The sequence below is a fragment of the Excalfactoria chinensis genome, chromosome 2 (genome assembly GCF_039878825.1).
Source record: "Excalfactoria chinensis isolate bCotChi1 chromosome 2, bCotChi1.hap2, whole genome shotgun sequence".
NCBI lineage: Eukaryota > Metazoa > Chordata > Aves > Galliformes > Phasianidae > Excalfactoria > Excalfactoria chinensis.
Window position 1 is genome coordinate 136,385,846 of NC_092826.1, and position 23,354 is coordinate 136,409,199.

Here is a 23,354-nt window from a genome sequence, read left to right on the forward strand (position 1 = left end):
GCTTGGCCAGGTGAGCACCAGCTGCCTTTCCTTCCCCAGCCCATCCGAATGCTGCTGTGGTTTGAGGGATAGTTCTTGAAAACAAAACCAAACCTCAAACAAAGGGCCCGACTTTCATAATCACACATGCAAGAATGCATCTGCAGTTGCTTAATTGCTACATGCAATTACCCTCCAAATTAGAGGGCAATTACCCCAATTCAGTGTACAATCTCTGTCATTTTATATTATAAAATTACATGTACAAATAGCTATATAGGGACATAACCAAGTGTTTGCAAATAACTTCAGTTGCATACACAGTTTTGTGTATAAAGCCCGGTGGTTTTGACAGTTAGGCAAACAGGCTGTCTGGGAAATCACTCCGTGTTTATGCAGACTATTTTGACACATCCCATCTTCTCGTATATACTTTCATTTTAGTTTTTAAAAAGGGGACAGGCAGAGATAAAGAGCCGAGATTTATAGCAGCCTTCAGCCTTGGGGAAGATATTCCCTGCGTATCTAATTATAAGCTAGGAGCTCAGCAACTGCTAACACCTAGACCCAGAGCTGCTACCTTGGATCCCGGCTATAATTTAGCAGATGTCGGATAATGACACAGCCCCGCTGATCTGTTGGCAGTTCCACGTTAGGAGAGCAGAGTTTGAGTCTCAGATCAACAGCAAGGTCCCAAGGCTGGAGTCCTGTGGTTCACGAGGACCCTTTTTAATGAGCTTCCTCTGTGCTTGCAGCTCCCAGGTGCAGGAGTGGTTGTACAGTGTTTCAGTCCTCTTCCCATCATTACCTGCCTTGATGGGTGCTGATCTTGCTCAGCAAAACCCTTGTGATGCTGCACTCTTTTGAAGCAGACCTGGACCCAAGGGAACCAACCTCACAACAGCTTCTCAGGGCTGAGTTCAAGAAGCTGGTGGTGGGTGGCTTCCCTCTGTCATCATAATGTTGGGATGATGAGTGTTGTTTTGGTTTGGTGGTACATCATCATCTCCACTCCGCAGCATCCCTAAAGCTCTTGCTTCATGCAGTGGGATGTCAGAAGCACAGCTGCTCTTGTGAAGCCTTAATTCTTCTTTGATTTCAAGAAGGATTTGGAATCATAGAATATCCTGAATTGGAAGGGACCCATAAAGATGATCAAGTCCAGCTCCTGACTCCACACAGGATGACACAGAAATCAGACTGCTTGAGACTTTATTCCTGAAATGAGTGAGTCATGGGATTAGAACCAGTTGTTGCTGCTATGCGTGGAGGGACGCCTACTCTGCTCCAAGCCAACCCTTGTTGCATTAATTCATTAGATGTGTGTGAGTGGAAGGAGAAAAGCGATTCCTGTGCCCATTTTGGGGCAATCCCATCCAATTCTTCTTGCAGACCTCATGGGGCTGCACTCTAATGGGCACATATGTCCCCATGACCCAGTGAGGGAAAAGGAGGCAAGCAGAGACCTGCTCTTTTCTTCTGAGACCATTTGAGCACAAGCAGAAGGGTTTCCTGCAGCTCTGGACACCCAGCAGACTGGGGATGCTCACCAAAAGATACGCTAAAAAATATCAGAAACCGGGTAGGAAACACACAGGGGCTCATCAAGTGTCTCCTGAAGGCAAGCATCCTTGGGAGTGGTGTTAAGGAAAACAGACATGTACTAGTCATCCAAAACTTTGTGCTTGCTTTTGTTCAACTTTGATAGTGGGAAAAGACTGTGAAAGGCCGTTTTCTTGGCGTGGTTGCTGTTTGCAGAGTTGGGTTTTTGTGTGTTTGCAAGCAGATCTTACTCTTAATCTGAAACTTGTTCCAGAAAAGACAACTGTCTTGGGGGAAGGGAGCCTGGGCTGAGCTCAGGATTTAGCAGGCTGAAATTTCTCTTTTCAAAGCACAGTGGAAACCTCAGTTCTCCCTGCAGCTTTGTGCATTGCATCAGCCCTCATCTCAGGTGAAGAAAGCAGAGGCTGCCCAATATTGCTTGAGGTTACAGATGGAGGTAGCTGAGCTGGGATTAGGTTTTGGGGCTGCTTCCCAGGCAAACGGTTCATTAAATCCCTTCCTTTCTGGGAGATTTGGTTGGGAGAGGGAGAGGAAATTTCCATGTAGTGCTGAAGCAGGATTTGGTTTGGGCTGATGGAAATGATATTAGAAAATGTGCTTCGAGGAATGAACCAGAAGGTGATCGTGAGTGTTAGGTATCAGCTGGAAGCCATGTTAAGTATTACAGTGAAGCTAAGATATTTACTTATGCCTTTATAAATAAAAAGATACCACTTCCCCATGCACGCAAGACAATGCTCCCTTGCTTTCCTGCTGATTTAACTCTTATTTAGCAAAAAACCCTAATCTGCCCTAACAAAGCGTGGTGTAAGTATCAGCAGAACAAATACGAGGGCTTTAACAAGGAGTGTCAATATTGACACTGTTCCGTGTTGAGGGATATTGGTAGGTTGTTTTTATTATAGTAAGCAACTTGTCAGAGGAAAACTCAGATGGAGCTTTGCGAGCGCCGATAAAACCTGCAGGTGCTATTGAAATTGAGCTCTTGTTCGTGTGTGCTTTGAATATAATTTCCAGTTTCTGAAACCAGCTTTATGACTTGCTTCTACCCCTCCTCCCTTCCAGTCTCTCCCACGATGCAGATGAAACATTCTTCCTGAAAAAGAGTTATTGAGGAACCAAACACCTCTTCAGAAGACAAAGAGACCTTTCTAGTCTGATGTCTTTGCTCCATACTATGAGCTACCCATCACTGAGGCCAGGTGTTGGCACCAGGAGCAGGTTGGGCACATCACCCCCAGCCTGTTCAGTAACCACGATGGCCGTTCTTGTGACAGGAAATGAGGAAAGGGTCCCAACTTACACCAGGGGAGGTTTAGATTGGATATCAGGAAGAATTTTGTCATAGAGAAGGTGGGAAGGCATTGGAATGGGCTGCCCAGGGTGGAGGTGGATTCTCCATCCCTGGAGGTATTTAAGAAGTGCGTGGACTTGGTGCTAAGGGACATAGTTAAGTGGTGGGACTTGGTGGTTGGTGGTTGGACTTGATGGCCTTGAAGGTATTTTCTACTTAAAGGATCCTGTGATCCATGGTGCCCACTCTTTCCTAGCTGCTTCTTGACAGCTGAATACTGGTGCAGTAGATGAGGCTGCATATAGTAGCTTGAGTGCATTCTTTAGCTCAAGTGGCATCTCCTAGGTGCTCTGCACACTTCTGATCCCTGCAAAACTGGAAGCTGATTCTGGGAACAGTTTGGAGATGTAGCAGCTTCAGAAAGTGCAGACAGGTCGGGCTTCCTCCCTGTTCACTTGGAACAAGTCCTTTAGTCCTCATGCTTCAGCTCTTGGGCTTACAGTAGTGCTTCCTTCTCTGGCTGGGTGTTGTGAGTATACTTAAATTGGCGGTAGATGAGTGCTCAGATAGGCTGACTGACGCTACAGTGTTCAGGGTCAGGAGCTGGTTCCCAGTCCTAGACTGAGCGTTCTCTCATTACTTGGTGTTTCCTGAAGGCCAGACTGAATCAATCACCTTTTAGAGACCTTTCAGAAATGCCTGCTTTGCTGTGTTGAGCAGTAATCAGAAAAGTTTGCATGTAGATTGTCCAGACATGGCCCCGGCTGCTTTAATCTCAACACTGAACGTTGCATACCTTTGAAGAAAGCAGAGTCAAGGAAATACTACAAAATTAACATGCCAGAAAAGTAGTTCTGTGTTTTGCAAAGGTCTGGCTCTTTTTGGAGCTCAGCACTTTCATTTTTCCATCCTGCTGAAGCCAGTCATGCTTTTTACCCACTTGTCAACACGTTCCATTGAGATACCTACATTTTCAGTGACTGCAATCCATCCATATAATGGCCAGGTCTGACCTTGCCTGATTGGTTGGGCAATCCCAAAGAGAGATGGCTGCAGGGGACCTCAGGATTCACAAAGTCATTAGCTTCATGGTGATGTTTCAGGGCATCCTGTTCCAACTCACATGTTTGGTTCCCTTCTTCTTCTCATTTTAAACAAGTCATCAAAATGTCACAAAGCAGAGTATTTCCAAATGAAGGGAGAATTTCTAAGACTTAAGACAAAATATTTCACAGGGAGATACCAGCATTGCCTTGCTTGATTCCTTTTTCAAGCTGGTAATATCTATAGTCTTATTTGTGCTGTGCAGCCTGGTGGTCATGAAAGAATTCCTTCACCTGGGGGACCTGAAGAACTTCTTGGTACAAAGTTAGCACAAGGAAAAGGCTATGGAGAGTCCCTGGTCTGTGTTGGCTAAAAGTCTACTACTGTGGCCGAAGTTGTTCAGGGAACAGAGTTGCTTTTGCTTAAGATCTTGCTTGGGTAGAAAGGGGCATGAGCCATGGCAACTGCAACTTAAAATGTGGCATTTAGCAGCGCCTTACTAAAATAAGCTTGAAACAGGATCAGAGTGAGGAATAAGCATTGGTCTGGCTTTCATCTGCAGGTTGAATATTATCTATTCCCAGTTACGTCCTATCTGCATAATAAACTGTTTATTTTTAGGCGGTGCTTCCTGAAATAGGGATGGAGAGGGAGTGTGTAACTGCATTGTGTGACAGCCCAGCGAGCAGCAAGCAGCACGCTGGGAGGCTGTTGTTCCTAAACAGGATTTCTATGGTTAAAAAACACCAGGTACGGGTTACCTTGTACCCTCCTGTACTAGGGTTCTGTGCATTGCTTGGGCCAGAGGAGACCTATGAGTCTCTGTCAGGCTCTTGGCTTCTTCACAAGGTCCTGATGTGAACTAAGGCAAACCTGATCTCTGTTCTTCACATCCACTGGCAAAGGAGAACACCCTGTGCTGAAGCTTACATCTGTGAGATGCTTATTTTATCCTGGGGAGGGAGCGATACTAACGCATGCATCACCCAAAGCCAAGCCCCTTGGAGCTGTGTCTCCTGAGATCTGTTAATGATATTGCTTGAACGTACTTAGGCTTTGAATTTTGCTTCAGGACCAGGTCACGGGGAGGCAGAGACAAGGGAATGCATTTACTACAACGCCAACTGGGAGCTGGAGAAGACCAATCAGAGTGGTGTGGAGCGCTGCGAGGGGGAGAAGGACAAGCGGCTCCACTGCTACGCCTCCTGGAGAAACAACTCGGGATCCATCGAGCTGGTGAAGAAAGGCTGCTGGTTAGATGACTTCAACTGTTATGACAGGTAATAGCCTAACTGGTTTATCTGAAAGCAGCTTTAATTGTTCCTCTTTGTGCAGAGGCTCATGGTTTTTGCATGGAGGAACCGAAAGCGAGTCCAAGTCAATTGGCCCATTCATTCCCAGTAATTACCTCTGTTGCTAATGCAGCTCTCAGAATTGTCACATTACTTTCTAAATAAAAGCTGCAAAATGCAGTTTTAGTTTTGTTGTGTTTTTCCATTTTATTTTTTCCCTTAGCAAGCTTTGATAATTCTGGCATGCTGTGAAAAACGTGTCCTGTACCATCAAATGAAGAGCAATATGTTCTTCCAAGAGCATTTGGCGATACAAAGGAAAACTTGGAATCATTTGGAGCTCTCTAGAAAAAAAAAAAAAAAAGAAAGAAAGAAAAAGGAAAAAAAAAAAGCACACAAAAAACACAGATATCTGGAGGTATTTTAGAGATTGAGATATTCTGGCATTTGTGATGTTGCAAAAAGTTTTGCTGTTTTTCGGCTGAGTTAAGAGATGAGCAGGGAGAAAGAGTGGGGCAGTGAAAGCAAAACGTGTTTGTGTGTTGCTGCCTATAGTGAGCTGAGAAGGAAAGAAGCTTTGTAGTGTGAGGCCTCCAGCCTCATTAAATAGTTGGGAGAATAAACCAGTCTTTTCTCACTCCCCTTGATGCAGTTCTACAGAGGGGAAATAACTGCACTATAGAAAATGGCTCTCTGAAGTTTCGCGGTTCAAAAGGACAATGCTCAGTGGTTCTGTGCTCAGGCAGGGGTTTCTGCTAAAAGAAAAACAAAACAACAAACACCAACCAAACAAAACCCAGCCCCATCAGTGAGGCTCAATAGAACATAACATTCAAGGGTTTACCTTGGTGTCACACCAGTATAAGATGCTGTCGCCTTTTTCCAATCGCAGCATCCTTCCCAATCAATCAGTCACCGCTGCACATTCTGATTCCAAACGTTTTAGGACAACAAGTCTTGAGTCATGGGACTTAAGCTGTCTTGAGACATGGGACTTAAGCTGTCTTGAGACATGGGACTTAAGCTGAGACCAGCTTTGTCCAAAGGCTGGAACTTTCCCTTTAGTCATTGTGCACCAGCCCTGGTTTTGTGCCTGTTGGCTTGTTCTGCCTGTGAGTAGTTTGTCCTCTTCCTTCTCTTACTAGCGCCGGGGTTACTTTCCCACCACACCTATTCCCTTGCCAGTTGTATGGTTGCGCTCTATAAATAGTGAAATTTTTATTCTTTCCTGATAAATCAATCCTTCTTGGCCTATTAGTCATCTTAATGTCAATCCTTCTGAGAACAGAAGGTCGCTCCAGTTCCCTACTTGCAAGCAGAAGTGTTTACTGTAAACAGATTTCTCCTTTCAGTGCCTGCTCTCGTAACGCAGTGACACTTGTATTGTCACTGAGTGTCTCTGCACAGGGCTGTAGTGCTTCTTAATCTTTGTCATAACGTGTTGCTCTGTTACAACGGTGCAATGTTTCCAGGGCTTCTCACCAGCCTTTTTACAACCGTGGAGTTGAGCATCCATTATCCCGCAGCCTGATTCTTCAAAGTCACAGTTTAGGGCAAAGCAAAAAGATCTGAGAATTAGGAAACGGTGAGAATGATAAAAGCAGCATTTGAAAGAAAGGTTAGCTTTAATTAAATAAAGGCAGTTTAAATTGATTTTTTTTCCTTTCTTCTTTTTTTCCCTTGAGTGCCCTCTCCAGCCATGCAGGTAGTGTTGTATCCCAACATGGTAAAAATGGCTTAAAAGTTGACTTTTGCAATCAGCAGTGCTGTGTTGATTCCTTTTACCTAGAGTACGGCTGTGTGGGATGCTGAGCTCCTTGGGTGATGCTCCTGGAGCTGTCGGGATGCAGCCCTGCTCTGTCTTCCCACAGCATTGCTGGGCTGAGCGCATCAGCAGCACTTGGTGAGATGTTCTGGCTGTTCCATCTTGTCACAGAAAGGTGACAAATGCAGGAATGCAACAGTTGGGATGCGGAGGGTGATGGCTCCTTTCTCTGCTATCTTAAGGAAACAAGAACGTGGCATGCGAGCATTTAAGGCCACAGGGAAAAAGGGACTGTTTAAAAATCAACCGTGCGCTGTTCATTTATCTACATGGGAGAGGTTGTGCTCGCATTCCCTTCAAGACAACTTGAACCAAAACATGTGCTCACTGCCACAGAATAATGTTGCATTCTCTCCCACCGTATCGTTTTTAATATTTGCTAAGTGTAACATGTCATATGTACCTGGATGGCTGCCCTGAGCGCGCACCAACTGAAGGGCAGAGATAATGAACTGCAGATGCAGAGCAGGCTGTTTTCATTCATTAGCTTGATTTCTGAACCAACAGATTTAGCAAAGGATGTCTTTGCTATTGAAGGCTCCGATACTGATGCGGTGAAATCCGAAAGACTTGTTATCTGATTTCAGGGAAAAGCATCTGGAAACGCTGCTTGACTTGTTGAAATAGCTTTGTCCATTTGAATGACTCAAATAGCTGCTTTCTTCTTTGAAGTTGAAGTAGAAAAAGCACCCCCCCAAGCCCACCAAGTGCTTCCCAACTGGGGTGTGAGCCATTTTAGCTAAAGCTGCTTCTTTTGACCCCCCCAAAAAACGTTCCTGACAGAGACCCTGCGTAATGATTGGAGAGAAAGCCCTTTCCATTCTACTTGTGGCATTATGTCAGTGATACCACAGAAAGGGAGGCTTGGCATGGGTTCATAAATGAGTAATAATGTCAAACACATATGATTGTTTTGCTGCTTCCTCTGAGTGGTTGAAGGAAGGAAGTCATGCATATAATTTAGCCGGTCTTCAGGAAATAGTTTGATACAGCTCTGTGTGGAGGGAGAGAAATAACCAAAAGCAGAGGGCAAGCTGGCAAAAAGTGTCAGGGAGGGGAAGCGGGTGCTTAAGAAGCAGAAAGAAATTACTGCCAGGGCACTGCAGAAATCACTGCATCGATCTGTGGGAGAGGGAGGACGTGTGGAAGTACAGAGGGAAACCTCAGTGCTAAGAGGGCTACCTGGAGAATGGGTAAATGAGAAACAGGAGAGCTGCAGCCTGAATTCCTTACAGGCCTTTGTGCAGGTATAGGTTTTTTTTTTAAAGGAGAAAGAGGTGGCACTGTAGATTAAACTCAGAAGGAAATATAAACATGGAAACAAAAAGCCTTGCAGCCTCCCATCTGCCTTCAGCAATCAGAGATGCGGCTGGTGTCTAGTACCCTTGTAGTGTGTGCAGATAGGGAGCTGGGGATGCTCCTGCCTGTGAGAGCAGCCTTCACGCAGCCCTCTTCGTATGTGCTTTATGGCATCAGCTTTACAGCATGCCTAAATTCCCTTCGCCCTCGGCAGCATGCGTGCAGACTGCAGGAACAACACAGCTCAGAGAACGAGGCATCTCTTCATTGCTTTTCTGTTTCTCATTCACTTAGCGGAGCCTGCTGTTATTTATTACTTGCCATCTAATGCCTTCAGTACATATGGAAGCATTTGTTTCCTTTATGGCCTTTTCGAGGGTCCTTGCTATTCACTGGGGTATTTGAGTGCCAAGTTTCCTGCAAGCAGAGCCTGTGGGGCTGTGCTGGTGGAAGGGGACATGGAGAAGACAATTAGGGGGGAACTCTGCATTTGCTCCCGAACATGAGTTGACTGACGTTGTTTTTTCTCTCCCCTTTGCTGCTGCGTGTGATGCAGGCAGGAGTGCGTAGCCACAGAAGAAAACCCTCAAGTGTTTTTCTGCTGCTGTGAGGGCAACTACTGCAATGAGAAATTCACCCACTTGCCTGAAGTAACCGGCCCAGAAGGTGAGGTGTGCTGTGGATGATAAGATGATAGGAGCCTCTTCATCTTGACCTGATTAGCGATGACTGTAGGTTGCTGGATGTTGATCACAAATGCGTATCTGACAGCACACAGGTGGTCGGTTGGTTACACAGCCCATATACTGGGGTTCCTTAAGAATAGCTTTTTAATGTCGTTTCGCTCTGGTTGAAGTGTATTGTACCACCGTCTCATGCGTCAGCAGAGAGGATTCAGTTCCCTTGGTTTGCAGTGGGCTCTTAGCAAAAGCAAGCATGCAAGGAAGAGAGCAGTGTAACTTAGACAAGGCAGATCAAGACACAAACTCATAAAGGCATTCTGACACCTTCAATAATTTTCATTTCACAAACACCCCAAACCTTGTTTTATTGGCTAAAATGCAGCACTATATTGGTCTGGGAATTAAAAGGAAATGGGTATTTTTGGATATATTTCAAGAAACAAATAGTCATAGCAGGTTCTTCTTTAGAGGCTAATAGAAAACTGATTATTCCTTTTGCTGTAGGCTCACAGAGGTATCTTTCAATGAAAATTATTAAAGCAGGTGTATCTTTTCCTTAGGATGGTTTCTTTTGCTATCAACTACCTGCATATACCAAGATATCCCCATAGACCATTATCAGATTTTCCTGGGCTTTCCTGTTAGCTTTTTAATTGTTTACATGATTTTTATTATCTCCTGTTATTAACGTACCCGTAGCAACCTAGTAGCAAATATTCTTTCTCTCATAGTTTTTTTTTGTTTTATTTGGCAAGTCTTGCTATTTTTTCCTTCCCTGTCTCCAACATAGCAACATGGCTCCATTTAGTATTCCCATTGTTTGTATCTCAACTGCACTGATGTAATTTGGAACGAGAACTACTGTGGGAATAGTGCATTTGATTGTGGCTCCTGCAGCATTTTGCTAAAAACTGACATCTTGTCAATCACTGTACAAGGCAAAGCAGCGCTGTGAGGGATTCTGTGTTTGCTTAATATCTTCAGAAGGGTTAAGAGAAGAAAATTTTATGTCTTTAAGTATCCCAGAAAAAATAAATAAAGGTCAGAGGGAAGCTCAGTTCGAAGAGTATGATTTGGACCATTGGATCATTTGTAATAGCAGTGTGGAAAAGAGTAAATGATGTGAGACATACCATTGAGCCTTATAGACTTTAGAGTAGAAGAAAGGACAGTGTTTCGTTATATTTGGACAAGCAGCTGATGGTGTGTTTGCACACCTAAGAAGTCCTTCCCCTCGTTTACCCTGTTCTTTCCTTACAGTCATATATGAGCCTCCACCACCAACACCCTCCCTGCTTAACATCCTGGTGTACTCTCTGCTGCCCATCGCTGTCCTGTCAGTGGCCATCCTCTTGGCTTTTTGGATGTATCGGCATCGCAAGCCTCCCTACGGGCACGTTGACATCAATGAGGTGAGGAAGAAATCTCTGGGTTCTCCAACTTGATCCCCTCTGTTTGGACTTTATGGAGGAGTTTATCACAGAACTATGAAGTGTTGTGGTTTGGAAGGGATGCTAAAGATCATCTACTTGCTGTAGGCAGGGACTTTCACTAGACTATGTTGCCCAAAGCCACATCCAACCTGGCCTTGAGAACATCTAGGGATAGGGAACCCACAGCCTCTCTGGGCAGCCTGTCCCACTGCCTCACCAACCCCGTAAGGATAAATTCATTTACAATGAACGCTTTTCAAGTGGCTTAACTATTCTCCTCCACCTTTTTGAAGTCAGTGCTACAGTAGGCAGTGTTATGAGGCTGATGGGTTTTAACCAGGTTATCATAATTTCCAAAATTCCAAAGGGTTGAGTTACACAACCCTGCTTGGTGATTACTCTTTCCTCAGAACTGTCGAACCCATTGCCTGATTTCAGCTAACTTTGCAGAGGAGTGGAAATTGTAGAGATAAGTAAGTTCCTACCAGTTTTATGGGGTGAGAGGAGATGTTTTCCCTGTTGAAGCTCAGCTTTTATGAGCCATCAGAGAATGCATGCAGAAGGTCATCCTTACAGCCCAAAGCTATCAAGAACTGGTCTTTACTGGCTCTGCTGTGCCTTGAGCATTCTGGTCTCTTGGGGAGGGGACCAGAAGCTACCACTGCCATCCTCCTTCCACCTTTTAGGGACCATACTGTGAGTCTTGCAGATTGCAAGCAGACAGGAGAGAGCTCCATGATCAGGTGTAGGTAGGACTTGTGTTGTTCTCCCATTCAAATGCAGAGTTTAAACAGATGCTATCTTTATTACGCTGATACACCTGTTTACTGCCCATTGCTAGGGCTATGGTAAACACTCCTGATGAAGTGCAAAGCAGCTGGAGGTTTTAGGTGTATTTTGTTGTTGGGTCTCAAAGATCAAAATATTCCTACTTTTGGCAGGAGGCAGCCTTGAGGTCATCAATGTTTTACAGCCTAAAATAGCTCTTGCTTTGAAAACAGTCGAGAATTCAGGTTTTGCCAGCGGATGACAGGCAGAAGTTTGACACACAAAGTGACACTTGGAGGCATAGACTGTTATATATGTTCCATACAAATACCTCACAAAGCAAAACAGGGAATTTTGTGCTGCTCTCACTGTGAACAGCACATCAGTAATTTGTGATAAACAGTATGGTGACCTTGCTCCCTTCCCTGAGGGACATAAAGAGCACTCTCAGACATAGGGTTTGGATTTTGGTTTGTCCTGTATAGATCCAGGAGCTGGACTCAATGATTCTTGTTGGGCCCATCCAACTTGGGATATTCCATAATCCTTCACATCTTTTGCCACACACCACCTTTCCATTCCCCTGTGAATACAGACTGAGGGAGCTGGACTTGTTCAGCCTGCAGAAAAGAAGACTGCCGGGTGACCTCATTGCAGCCTCCCAGTACCCAAAGGGAGCCTACAAACAGGAGGGGAGTCAGCTCTTTACAAGGGTAGATATTAGTAGGAAAAGGGAAAATGGTTTTAAGTTGAAGGTGGGAAGGTTTAGGTTGGATATTGGGATGAAGTTCTTTACTGCAAGAGTGGTGAGGTGCTGGCACAGGCTGCCTAGAGAGGCTGTGGATGCCCCATCCCTGGAGGTGTTCAAGGACCAGGTTGGACAGGGCCCTGGGCAGCCTGGTCTAATATTGAATGTGGAGGTTGGTGGCCCTGCATGAGGCAGGGGATTTGGAGCTTCATGATCCTTGAAGTCCCTTCCAACCCAAGTCGTTCTGTGATTCTGTGATTCCCCTGCTTTGTTTTACGGTCCTGCTACAGCTTATGACTGTTGTTCTCCTGTGCAGGACCCCGGCCCACCACCTCCTTCTCCCTTGGTTGGCCTAAAACCTCTACAGCTCCTGGAGATCAAAGCCAGGGGACGCTTCGGCTGCGTGTGGAAGGCTCAGCTGATGAATGACTACGTAGCAGTGAAAATCTTCCCAATTCAGGTGAGAAGGGCATCACCCTCAAGCTCACTCACAGGGTTGCCGTGCCAGTGTTGAGATGCTCCGAGTGCCCATAGAGGTGTTGTCACTACTATTACAAAGACTGGAGGCAATAGTTCAAGGACCTCGCCTATCCTTTTCTCTGTGATATCTCATTACCAAATACTTCCTGAAGTAGTTGTTGCAAGAAGGGCAAACAAGAACATTTTGAATTTTCAGGTTTTTAACACTGCTGCAAACGTCTGTGCAGTCAGAAATTGGACTGCAGTGCTTGAAGTGCACACAGAGGACCACGTGCTCAGCTTTGTGCGTCCTATCCAGGAAGGCTGTAAACCCAGACCCCCAACCTAGCACTTTTTTGCTCACAGAGAGGCAACCCCGGTGCTGTGCAAGCTCACTGCACTTCAAGTGTGTCTGTCAGCTCACATCTTCTACTTCAGAAAACCTTTGAATGCTCTTGGCTTGACTCTTTAGGAATTGCAAATAGAAGAAGTTGAGCAATCAAAAGTCAAATGAGAGAGGAATGACTGAAACATCTTTGTGCTCTTCCGTGGTCTCCTTATGTGTGTATTTTTTTTCTCCCTGTATTTGTTGTCATAGCATTGCTAAAGGAGATTTGCACATCTACTGTCCGTGCCAGCTGTGACCTACTAGTAAATATTCAATACAGTCTAGATTGGATTTGCAGTCGTAACAGTTTGCTGTGTGCACAGGCTTTATCCTTGACTGCTTTCTTAGAAAATCTTAAGGAAGCTTATTTCTCAGTGAGGTTGGGTTTGGATCCCACCCCCCTGCCCAAACATGAGCTTTAGGAGAATTTTGGAGAAGGGAGATTGGGAACAATGGTTTCCATTCTTCTTCTTTTAGCATCTACCCTGTAGGATAATAGCCTCATTTCAAAGGGGTGCATCACATCTTAACACTGAGGGATGTATTGAGAGGGACGCGAGCAGCTGAAGGAGCTGTTTGCTTTAAAGGGAAGTGTGATCTTCGATGGTGTGTTTCTCTCTGCTTTAGGATAAGCAATCTTGGCAGAGTGAGAGGGAGATTTTCAATACTCCTGGCATGAAGCATGAAAACCTTTTGCAATTTATCGCAGCAGAGAAAAGAGGAACAAACCTAGAGACAGAGCTCTGGCTGATCACAGCATTCCACGACAAGGTAACATATCGTTGCACATTCATTTGGGGGTGGCACAGGGGTGGCTGGCTATGAAGCACAGTATTTGGTGGCTGATATTCTCCCAGAAGCTCCCCCAGTTGGTCTCCCCTTCAGCAAAGTCCCTTCCTTTAGACTTCAAGGCTTTCCTGAACAAACATCGGATTAAGAAAGGTGGGACCTGGGGAGAGGGAGGTGGCACAATAGGCTGCACACAGCTCACGTATTCATTGCTTGTCATCTCATAACATGTGGAGATGAACCAGGGAGAGCTGGGGGCTGGGGCCACTGCATTCCCAACCCAGTCCTTGAAGATAGGCTCTGTGTTTGCTTTTGAAGCTCAGGCCATACCTCCTCTTTCTTGAATTGCTTTAGTTATCAAACATGACTAAGGCTCAAAATAAAACAAACACACAAACCAGGGGCTGAGCCAGCAGCATTATCCCTCTATTTAATCCAAGGTCTACTGAGTCAATCATTTCCACTACCAGTTGATACGATGCAACATCTTCTTGCATGCAGATATTTCCTCTTTCCTAGTTTGTATGACTTGCTCTTTTTGTGATGACTTTGTCCCTTCCTTCACCAGCCTCCCAAGCAGATGAATGGATTTGGGGCACAGTTTAGATATCCATATACTTTTTGTGCTGTCGCAGGCCAAGGATTCATGAATGCTTCTAGGTTTTAATTCTTCTTTTTCTTTTTTCTTTTCTTTTTTTTTTTTTTTTTCTTTTTTAACATTTGCTAGTTATATTTTTTGCCTGTTAAATGAAGGTTCACATTTCTCAAGCACTCATTAAAACTAAATGAAACCGATGAGTCTGCACATCTGTCACATAGCAATGGCTGTGATTAAGAATATGCAATGTCCTGTTTTGCAGGGCTCTCTCACGGATTACCTGAAGGGCAATATCATCAGCTGGAACGAGCTCTGCCATGTTGCAGAAACCATGGCCCGTGGCTTGTCTTACCTCCATGAGGACGTCCCATGGTGCAAGGGTGAAGGACACAAACCTGCTATAGCACACAGGTACAGCCTCTTTTCTTAAGGCTTTTCAGGTTCAAATGTTTATGACCTCTTTGAAATGATGCTGTTGAATAGAGAAGGAGGTTGTGCTTTGGGGAAGTAAATGCCTTTTATCCCAACAAATCCTGTGCTAAGACAGGAGGGTTTTTTACCCATATCTGAAATGGAGAAGAGCTAGTAATCGGTGTCTAGCCTGTGAAATAGTAAGTGTGGCTGGTGGTGGTTTATGGCACACATCTGAAGGGTGGGGACCTCTCTCTGCCCTCACATTGTCTTGATATGTGTTGGGGAGGGGAACCTGATTGCTGCAGAACCTCCTTGAAAGGGGCTGTGCTTCATAAATCACAACATAGAATCATAGAACAACTTCGGTTGGAAAGAACCTTAAAGATATCTGGTTCCATCCCCACTGCCCTGGACAGGGTTTCCAACCACCAGATCAGGGCCCCATTCAACCTGGCCTTGAACACCACCAGGAAGTGGGCATCCACAGCTTCTTTGAGCAACCTGACAACTTCACTGGGTAACCAATACATGTATTTATGGAATGTGTGTTCTTTCCTATGTAAGACTGATAACTCCATGTCTTACCGCAGTTTCTGAACGTGGGTTCCAATAGAGAAAATGCAGAAAATAGCAGCTGTTTGTTGATGTGGTAGTTCTGTGGTGCCTAAATCTTGCTAGGGAGTTGATTGGAGAGAGCAGGGGAAGGGACTGTGCCTCTGAGACCTCCTGGCTCGCATGTGGGGATGGCAGAATCCCAGACAGAACAATGAAACCATCCTCACTGCAACAGTGCTTGTTGTAGCCCTCTGTAACCCTGCATCCTTCTCTTGCCTTGAGGAGGGACTGAAACCCTACGCCCAGCTGCAGCAATTTGCATCCCATTGAGTGGGGCCATCTTCCTCTAAGGCAAGATAATCCTTGTTTTGGCAAGGGTGTCCCTGCCTACATTCCCCCCCCCCTCGCCCGGGACCTTGAGGCTGATGGGAGCTGTGAAAGCTGGTAGCCTGCAGCTGCCTCTGCGCTGCTCCTGGGGCTGACCCTGTGCCCCTGACATTTGTCCCCACGAAATAAAGGCAGCGGTGTATGCAGAAAAATTCCTGAGGGTGGGGAGTGGTGAAAAGCTGCAGAAAGGCTTTAAAGCAACAGATCGTGCTCATTAGTCCCCATCCATTTAGCAAATGACAAAAGATAGAGAATGGGCTACTGGGTGAGCTGAGCACATACCTACAGAAGGGGGATTTCAGGACATAGCGGATTTCCCTTGGATTACCCCACTCTTTTGCATTAAAATGCACACCGAAAACAACCCAAAAAAACAAATGCACAACACAGAATACTTTTCATAGCCAGAGATATAATCGAATGGGTTAATATAATATGTGCAAAGCTGCTGGAAGGCCAGGTGGGACACACTGAGTCGAAGCTCTGCAGACTTTGAGCAATCTCGTAGGACAGTGGCCCCGGCACAGCAGGAGGTTATGGGATCGCTCCTCGGTGCTAAAGTGCCCCCACGTGGAAGTAGAAAATAAAATCTCTAGTGTCAAAATGGGGTTAACACGCAAGCTACTTGTTGTCCGCTCACCCCTTGATTGAAGCGTGACGCTGAAAAGGGTATTTTCTCATTTTCAGGGCACTTTCCTTTATCTTTGACTGTTCTAGGAACCTTTCTAATGAGTGCCGGTGTTAGCGATGTGGGTGTGGGTTGGATCAAGCGTTTCTCCCATTCCTTGAGACATTTGTGTTGAGATCACGCTTGCCAGCTTCGGGTGGTTGTGGAAGGAAGGAAAACAGGGAAAAACGGGGAAATTTGTTGATATGAGGTTCGATATTTGGAAAAAAATCTAATCAGAAAGAGTGGTGATGCACCGGCACAGGCTGCCCAGAGAGGTGGTGGAGTGGGACATGTGTTCCAGACACATGTAGATGCGGCACTGAGGGTCAGCGGGCCTGGTGGGGTTGGGCTGATGATTGGACTTGATGATCTTAGTGGTCTTTTCCAACCTTTCTGATTCTATGTTTCTGTGGTGGGGAAAAATAGAAGCATAAAGGGAAATCCTCATATTCTGTGTCAATATGTAACTAACTGCAGTGCAGGTAGAAAGGAACAGCAAGTGCTGGTGCAGTGATTCTGGTTTCCATTTCACTTCACCTGGGAAAGGTGTGGTTCAGGCTGTGCCGTGTCATTTCTATGAGGTCCTGGCTGAGCCACAGCTTCGCAAGAATCTCGAGTGCAATCTGTACCATCCTGGAGGGCGTAATCCCCTAATGCCGACCCAGCAAAGTCGTTTATCCGTGTCATTAGGTGATGGCTGCTTTCTGAGCCTGTGGGGAAACCGCTATAGCATGGAAGCTGTCAGTCTCTGAGATAACACATATTAGGCGAGTGGTGTTTTTATGTGCAACAGAGATCTACAAATGTTTTACAGGCTCTCAAAGGCCGTCCTGTTTCCCTAGAAACCCCGTGTCCCCAGGAGGCAGTTTGCTGGGGTTCTCTTCGCAGCTGTAAGGGGACTAAACCCACTTCCCCCATGCTAATCCCCAAGCCAGAACTGCCCATCGTGCTACGTTTAGCTCACTGTGAGCAAATCCTTTCTTCTGATGTTTTAAGCTAAGAACGAGGCTTGGGTGACACAAGATGACTTTAACACATGGTGCTTTGCACTGGCATCCAAGGCTATTGCTAGCAGTCCTTCTATCTGGTCCAGCAGTTTCTCTCTTCCCAAGGAATTTTGACAGGTTGCTCTGGTGTGGAACAATTGTATCTGCCCTTGTTAATTATTTTATGCAGGCCTGCAATGTCCTGCAATCAGCAGGGTCACTGAGTGAATTGATGATAGGGAAATTATAATGCTGAGCATACAGGACAATTGCCATCTGCTGTCTAAGGTCTGTAATTTAATTATATTACCAAACATTCCTTTTGAGATGAAAATGCAGGAAGCCTAAGGAACGAAGCTGGGCTGGTCAGGCATCTCAGTGGGATCGTATCCCCCCTCACTGGATCCTGCAAGCTCACCTGAGCTGCCCTGAAATAGTAGTGCTGTAGCACAGGGCTGACACAAATGGCCCTTCATAGCCATCTTCAAGCTCAGAGCCACCATCTCCTCTAGCAGAGGAGAAATCCTGAAAAACTTTGATCCTGGCAGCTCTTCTCAGTGTGGGTTCATCCCCTCCCCTGCTCACTTTCCAGCTCAGGGCAGATCGATCCAGCAATTAAAACACAAGTATAATAGATGGCAATGGCAGAAGTCTGTAGGAGCAGCGAACAGAGTCCTACCAGCATCTGCTGATTTCCAGGAAGATGTCACAGAATCACAGAATGGCTTGGATTGGAAGGGACCTCGAGGATCATGAAGTTCCAACATCCGCCCCCCCCCCCCCCCCCCCCCCCCCGCCACATGCAGGGCCACCAACCTCCACTTTTGATATTAGACCAGGCTGCCCAGGGCGCCATCCAACCTGTCCTTGAACACCTCCAGGGATGGGGCATCCACAGCCTCTCTGGGCGGCCTGTGCCAGCACCTCACTACTCTTTCTGTAAAGAGCTTCATCCTGACATCCAACCTAAATCTCCCCTCCTTCCACTTAAAATCATTTCCACTTGTCCTGCTATTATCTACCCTTTCAGAGAGTTGACTTCTCTCCTGTTTATAGGCTCCCTTAAGGTACTGGGGGGCTGCAAAGTGGCCACCCCATAGCCTTTTCCCATTTGGAATGGAATGGGATGAACATATAGACCTTTCTTTTATTTAGCATGTACTTCTTTTGGTACCTTATGGAGAGGATGAGAGGGATACAGAGTTATCCAGTAGTTTGAAGTCTTACTCAGAGTGCAGGTGAGAAACTTGCTGACCATCCATCTTCTCATCCATATTTTGTTTTGAGAGTAATTTACCCAGGACTTCTGTCTCTTTGTCCCTCCCCGAGGCTGTGCTTTCTCTCCATCCTTTGCCCTTTTGCCATCCATGTGCCCTGTTCCAATCTGAGCTGAGAGAGGGGCAGCTCGACGGGGTTGGAATGCATTCCCCTGGTAGGCATGGCTTGAGGATGCTTGGGGTTTATGTGCTTGAAGTGCAGTGTGAGCTGCAAAGTGCAGGAACACAGACCTTCACATCACACATGGGTCCTAACCCAGCAGCACAGGGCTATCTACTTGCATCTTACATACACCAGCAGCAGGGAGCAGCTGGAGAAGGAAGGAAGGAAGGAAGGAAGGAAGGAACAGATCCACACATGGCTGCTAGACCTAGAGATTAAAGCATGGTGCACTGCACTCTGATTCAGCCTTGTGCCATAATAAACCCTCCCAAACTTGCTTCTTATCTCTCTGTAGGGACTTCAAGAGTAAAAACGTCTTGCTGAAGAACGACTTAACGGCAGTGCTAGCCGATTTTGGTCTTGCTGTACGGTTTGAACCTGGAAAACCTCCGGGGGACACTCATGGACAGGTAATCATTATCTTTCAAAATAACATTGTAAAAAGTCAGGCCTGCCACGGCTACTCCCATGTGGAAATGGTTTGTACAGGTGCAGACTGGAAGCTGAGAGATCGCCTTCATCCCAGGTTAGCTCCTTATAGCTTTCCTTATTTTTGCTCCCTTTCTTTAGATTGTTCTAGCATTTTCCACACTTTTTCACATCTAGAATTCCGCTTGTCCCCACTTCCCCAGGTAACCACAAAATCAGATGAGAAATCCCTAAAGACAAGCTTTAAAAGGCATTTCAATTCCCATGGTTAAAACGTGCTTTCTGCCACACTCTGCTCTTCCTTCTCTACATCACAGCCTACAGTTCTGCCATGTACATCACCGTGCATATCCAAGGAGTTCTATATGGCTTTTCAGCTACAATGAATGCACCCAGATGTACACGATGGTGGAGAGAGGGCATCCTTTCCAAACCAGGGCTGAGTAGACTTCACAGGGTCTCTGCTTTACCATTCCTGTGGATACAGGAGGCTGGTTTTATCCATGGCACTCATGCCTACACTTTTTCCTACCATTTCAGAATACACCGATTTTACTCTTCCTTAATATATTTTTAGTGAAAGGGGCTTGAACTTTCCATGACTTCAATAACTGAGTCTGCCTTGACCTTGAGGTGTTGTGCCTGTCTCCAAGGGCAGCGTTTTCTCAGGCAGAGTGTGCTGCTGGAGCAAGATGCAGTGGGATGCAGAGGATTTCATCCACTCTCACCATGCCTTGCTGCATCTGAATTAGACCCATAGCATACACTGAATGTATATCACACATGTAGTCATGCACTTAGGCTCTTTCCTTTACGTAGCCCATCTAGACTGAAGCGAACCTAACACAAATCGATGTTAGAAGGCACAACCCACTTTTGGTTGCTTTCCAAGCGAGGTGCAAATTTAGCAGAAGTAGCCTACAGGCAAAATGAAGGCAGCTGCCATTCATCTCTGACCAACAGAGGATGACGGGTTCAACTGGAATTTAACTCGAGCTGTTTCTTTCTCTGTAGGTGGGAACAAGGAGGTATATGGCTCCTGAAGTGTTAGAGGGAGCAATCAACTTCCAACGAGACGCCTTCCTGAGAATAGACATGTACGCAATGGGACTGGTATTGTGGGAGTTAGTCTCCAGATGTAGAGCAGTTGATGGTAAGAATAAAGATCTCCTCTGCCCCGGGGAATGGCTTTGTTTCAGCATGGTTTGCTGGCCCAGAGAATGGCCTGACTCTGTTGAAAATAAATTAAAAATCAATGCTGTGTTTTCATTAGACAGCTAAGTTGTTTTTCATTTGCTTGTTTCTTAATGTAAGCTGTTATTCTCTGTGGTTAAGAATCTTTGTAGTGTTCGAGTCTCAAAGTGCTTCTTTTAACACCGCAGTGTTCCCTTTCTCAGGGTTTTTATCCGAAAATGATGTTGCAAAATGGGACTTATTTCCTGTCTGAATGGCACTCTGGTGCCATCCTTGCCATTTGCAGGATTTTGTTCTTCGTCAGGGAGGCTGCAACTTCTTGTGTCAATATAGGTGCTCCACGCAGAATATCAAGCTCATAAATTAATAGTACCTCACCTGGACTTGAAACATTAATCTTGAGGTCTTTGTTTATGGTTAGGTTAGGATGTGTACCTCAATATGTGTTTTTTCAAAAGGTTTCTATGGATCGTATAGAATGCCAGAGGAGCAGGGATGAAGGGGAGTTAAGCTTAATCTCACAAACTCTTTTAATTCAGAAGCGGTACTGTGCAGATTGCATCACTTCACTGAGCAGATCTGTTCCATCATTGCAGTCAGAATTGTGTCTGCTGGACAAATAGTCCCTGTCTTGCAGTGAGCGTGATTTCTGAAACAGTGTTGTCAGTTCCTTTTGTTAGGAGAGGTGGTGAGCGTGGTGTGGGTATCAGTGGGTTTCTCTTGGTCATCACTGGCACAACTATAGCTTTGATTCCTCTTTGAAGATGAGGAATGGAAGGTCACAGACATTATTGTGCCGTCTGTTGGAACAAGCATTTCAGTTTGTTTCACTGACTGGCATCGTGTCAACAAGAACAACTGTAAGATGTTTCAGTGACTGGCTTTCTTGTTGTTGATGTTTTTTGTTTGTTTGTTTCCTCGTTTTAAGTACCTAAACATCATTTTCTAGGTGTCACAGTTCATGACCAGCTAAAGTGGTTGGCTCTTTGATTTTAGTCTGGAAAAGCCTCCTTGAATTATCTCCACTATTGAAAGAGGTCACTCTTTGCTGCTGAGAAACCATTTGTAATGCAACCAAGCATCCTGAGAAAGCCCATCAGTTAAGCTGGGCTGCGCTTTTTGAGAGGGCATCTACACATTGCCAAAGGCCAAATGACGTTTCGATGAGCAGAAGTTATTGCTGCAGTCTGGAGTCAGCACTGATACTCGTAACAGTTCTCACATTCTCTTGGCCCAGAGCAGTTCACAGCCATAACTGGTAGAAATAAAGCATTCCAAAATCATTTTGCACTTTGGAGCTAGTACCTGGGACAAGTACATCTGGCTCTACTTGGTAAGAGGTGACTTAAATCAAGCCAGGTCAAAAAGAGATTGCGAGTGCTGTGCATGCTTGACCTTGCTAGTCAGTGCCTGAAGTGAAATTATGCTCATGCCAAAACCTTTCTTTAGGTTGTTTTGCTGCGATGGGTTGAGGAGCCATGGCTTGTGCATGGGGAAGATGCAGCTCTGCAGAGGCTGTGGCTCCATTTCTGTACTAGCCATTCTGAACAGCTATTTCTTTACTAACCCAATTCTCCACGTGCACTGTAGGTCCAGTGGATGAGTACATGCTGCCTTTTGAAGAAGAAATAGGCCAGCACCCATCCCTTGAGGACCTACAAGAAGTGGTCGTTCACAAGAAGATGCGCCCCGTCTTCAAGGATCACTGGCTGAAACACCCTGTATGTCCCTCTTGGTCAATGGGCAAATGTTTTGTCCCGCTTGATAGGAATAAGAGAAGGGAAAAAATGCAGGAAAATGGTATTCTAGGAATCTGGCAGCCTTGAGGCACAAACTAAACTGCACGGTGACCTTCATGTCCTCACCACCACCTGGTACTGTCCTAGCACAAACTTTGGCAGAGGGAGAGTCAGGGAATGAGGGTTGCATCTTCACGCTTCCCCTTTCCCTTTGTTTCTTTCTGTGTTTAGAGGATAAACCAGCTGATTAAAATCAGCCAGAGCAAACGAACATGGAATGTGTCGTGAAGCATTTGTTTTGCAGGACTCATTGAATTTGGTGAAATAATGGAAGGGAAAGTCCCATTCATTGAGAAGGAGAGAATGACGCGTACCGTCAGAGACGTATTCCTCCCAAGCTAGATAGCATGCAAGACTTGAACCATTTCTTCAGGAAAAATTAATTAGAAGTGAAGGCAAACAGACAATGAAATAATATGCAGCGTGGGTTTCCCAGAGGTAGATCGTTTCAGATGAGCATTTTTAATAAATGAGATGATTTTTCAGACTGGAGAGAACAGATTGTGAAATCTCACAGGGCTGCAGTAGGAAGCTAAATGCCTCTGTTTGGACCAAAATCCTGCTGTTTTAGCTGGACTCAGGTGTACTAATGCATTGCTTGGAAGTCAGGGAGAGCTGCTGAGTGCAGGTAAAGACAACTGTGGTGGTTTCTGGGTGAGCGGGATTCAGAGCTATACTTTTCCAGCAGTATTCATTGAATCATAGAATCACAGAATGGTTTGGGTTGGGAGGGACCTTTAAGATCATCTGATTCCAATCCCATGCTACAGCCAGGGACACCTCCCTCTAGAACAGGTTGCCCACAGCCCCATCCAGCTTGGCCTTGAGTGCTTCCAGGGGGGGGGACATCCAGAGTCTCACTTGGGCAACCAGTTCAGTGTCTTACCACCCTCAGAGCAAAGAATTTCTTCCTCACATCTAGTCTGTGTTGTATTCAGTTATTGTGAGGATTGCTATAGAAGCAATTGCAAACAAAACTACAGTTTCATAGTAACTGATACAGTGCTGCCAGCACCGGTGGTTTTATCATGGGAATTGTAGCACTTGATGTCTTGTCTTCTAAAGCTTTAAATGCTCAATTTCATGATGTACTTTGATGTGGAAAGAAAAAAAAAAAAAAAGTACTTTGGGTCTGTGAAAAAAGGCGGATGTGAGCAAAGCCCTCAGTCTTAGAAACTGGAAGTTAAAAAAAAAAACAAAAACAAAACACCTGAAAACACACCTGTTGAGAGTACTTTGTAAAACAAATCTCGTGATAGAATCACAGAATCATTCAAGTTGGACGGGATCTTTAAGGTCCATCTGGTCCCAACTCCAC

General features: G+C 45.4%; 1 protein-coding gene across 2 annotated transcripts in view; it reads left to right on the forward strand.

Annotated features, from left to right (window-relative positions):
• The window catches only part of ACVR2B (activin A receptor type 2B), an 89,851-nt gene that overhangs the window by 64,311 nt on the left and 2,186 nt on the right, over window positions 1-23,354 (forward strand). For both annotated transcript variants that reach the window (XM_072329351.1, XM_072329350.1), the window contains exons 2-10: window positions 4,953-5,160; window positions 8,853-8,962; window positions 10,240-10,391; window positions 12,245-12,388; window positions 13,403-13,546; window positions 14,425-14,573; window positions 18,910-19,024; window positions 20,058-20,196; window positions 21,828-21,958. In XM_072329351.1, the coding sequence (XP_072185452.1) occupies window positions 4,953-5,160; window positions 8,853-8,962; window positions 10,240-10,391; window positions 12,245-12,388; window positions 13,403-13,546; window positions 14,425-14,573; window positions 18,910-19,024; window positions 20,058-20,196; window positions 21,828-21,958 (1,292 nt within the window). The remainder of the gene's footprint in view (window positions 1-4,952; window positions 5,161-8,852; window positions 8,963-10,239; window positions 10,392-12,244; window positions 12,389-13,402; window positions 13,547-14,424; window positions 14,574-18,909; window positions 19,025-20,057; window positions 20,197-21,827; window positions 21,959-23,354) is intronic.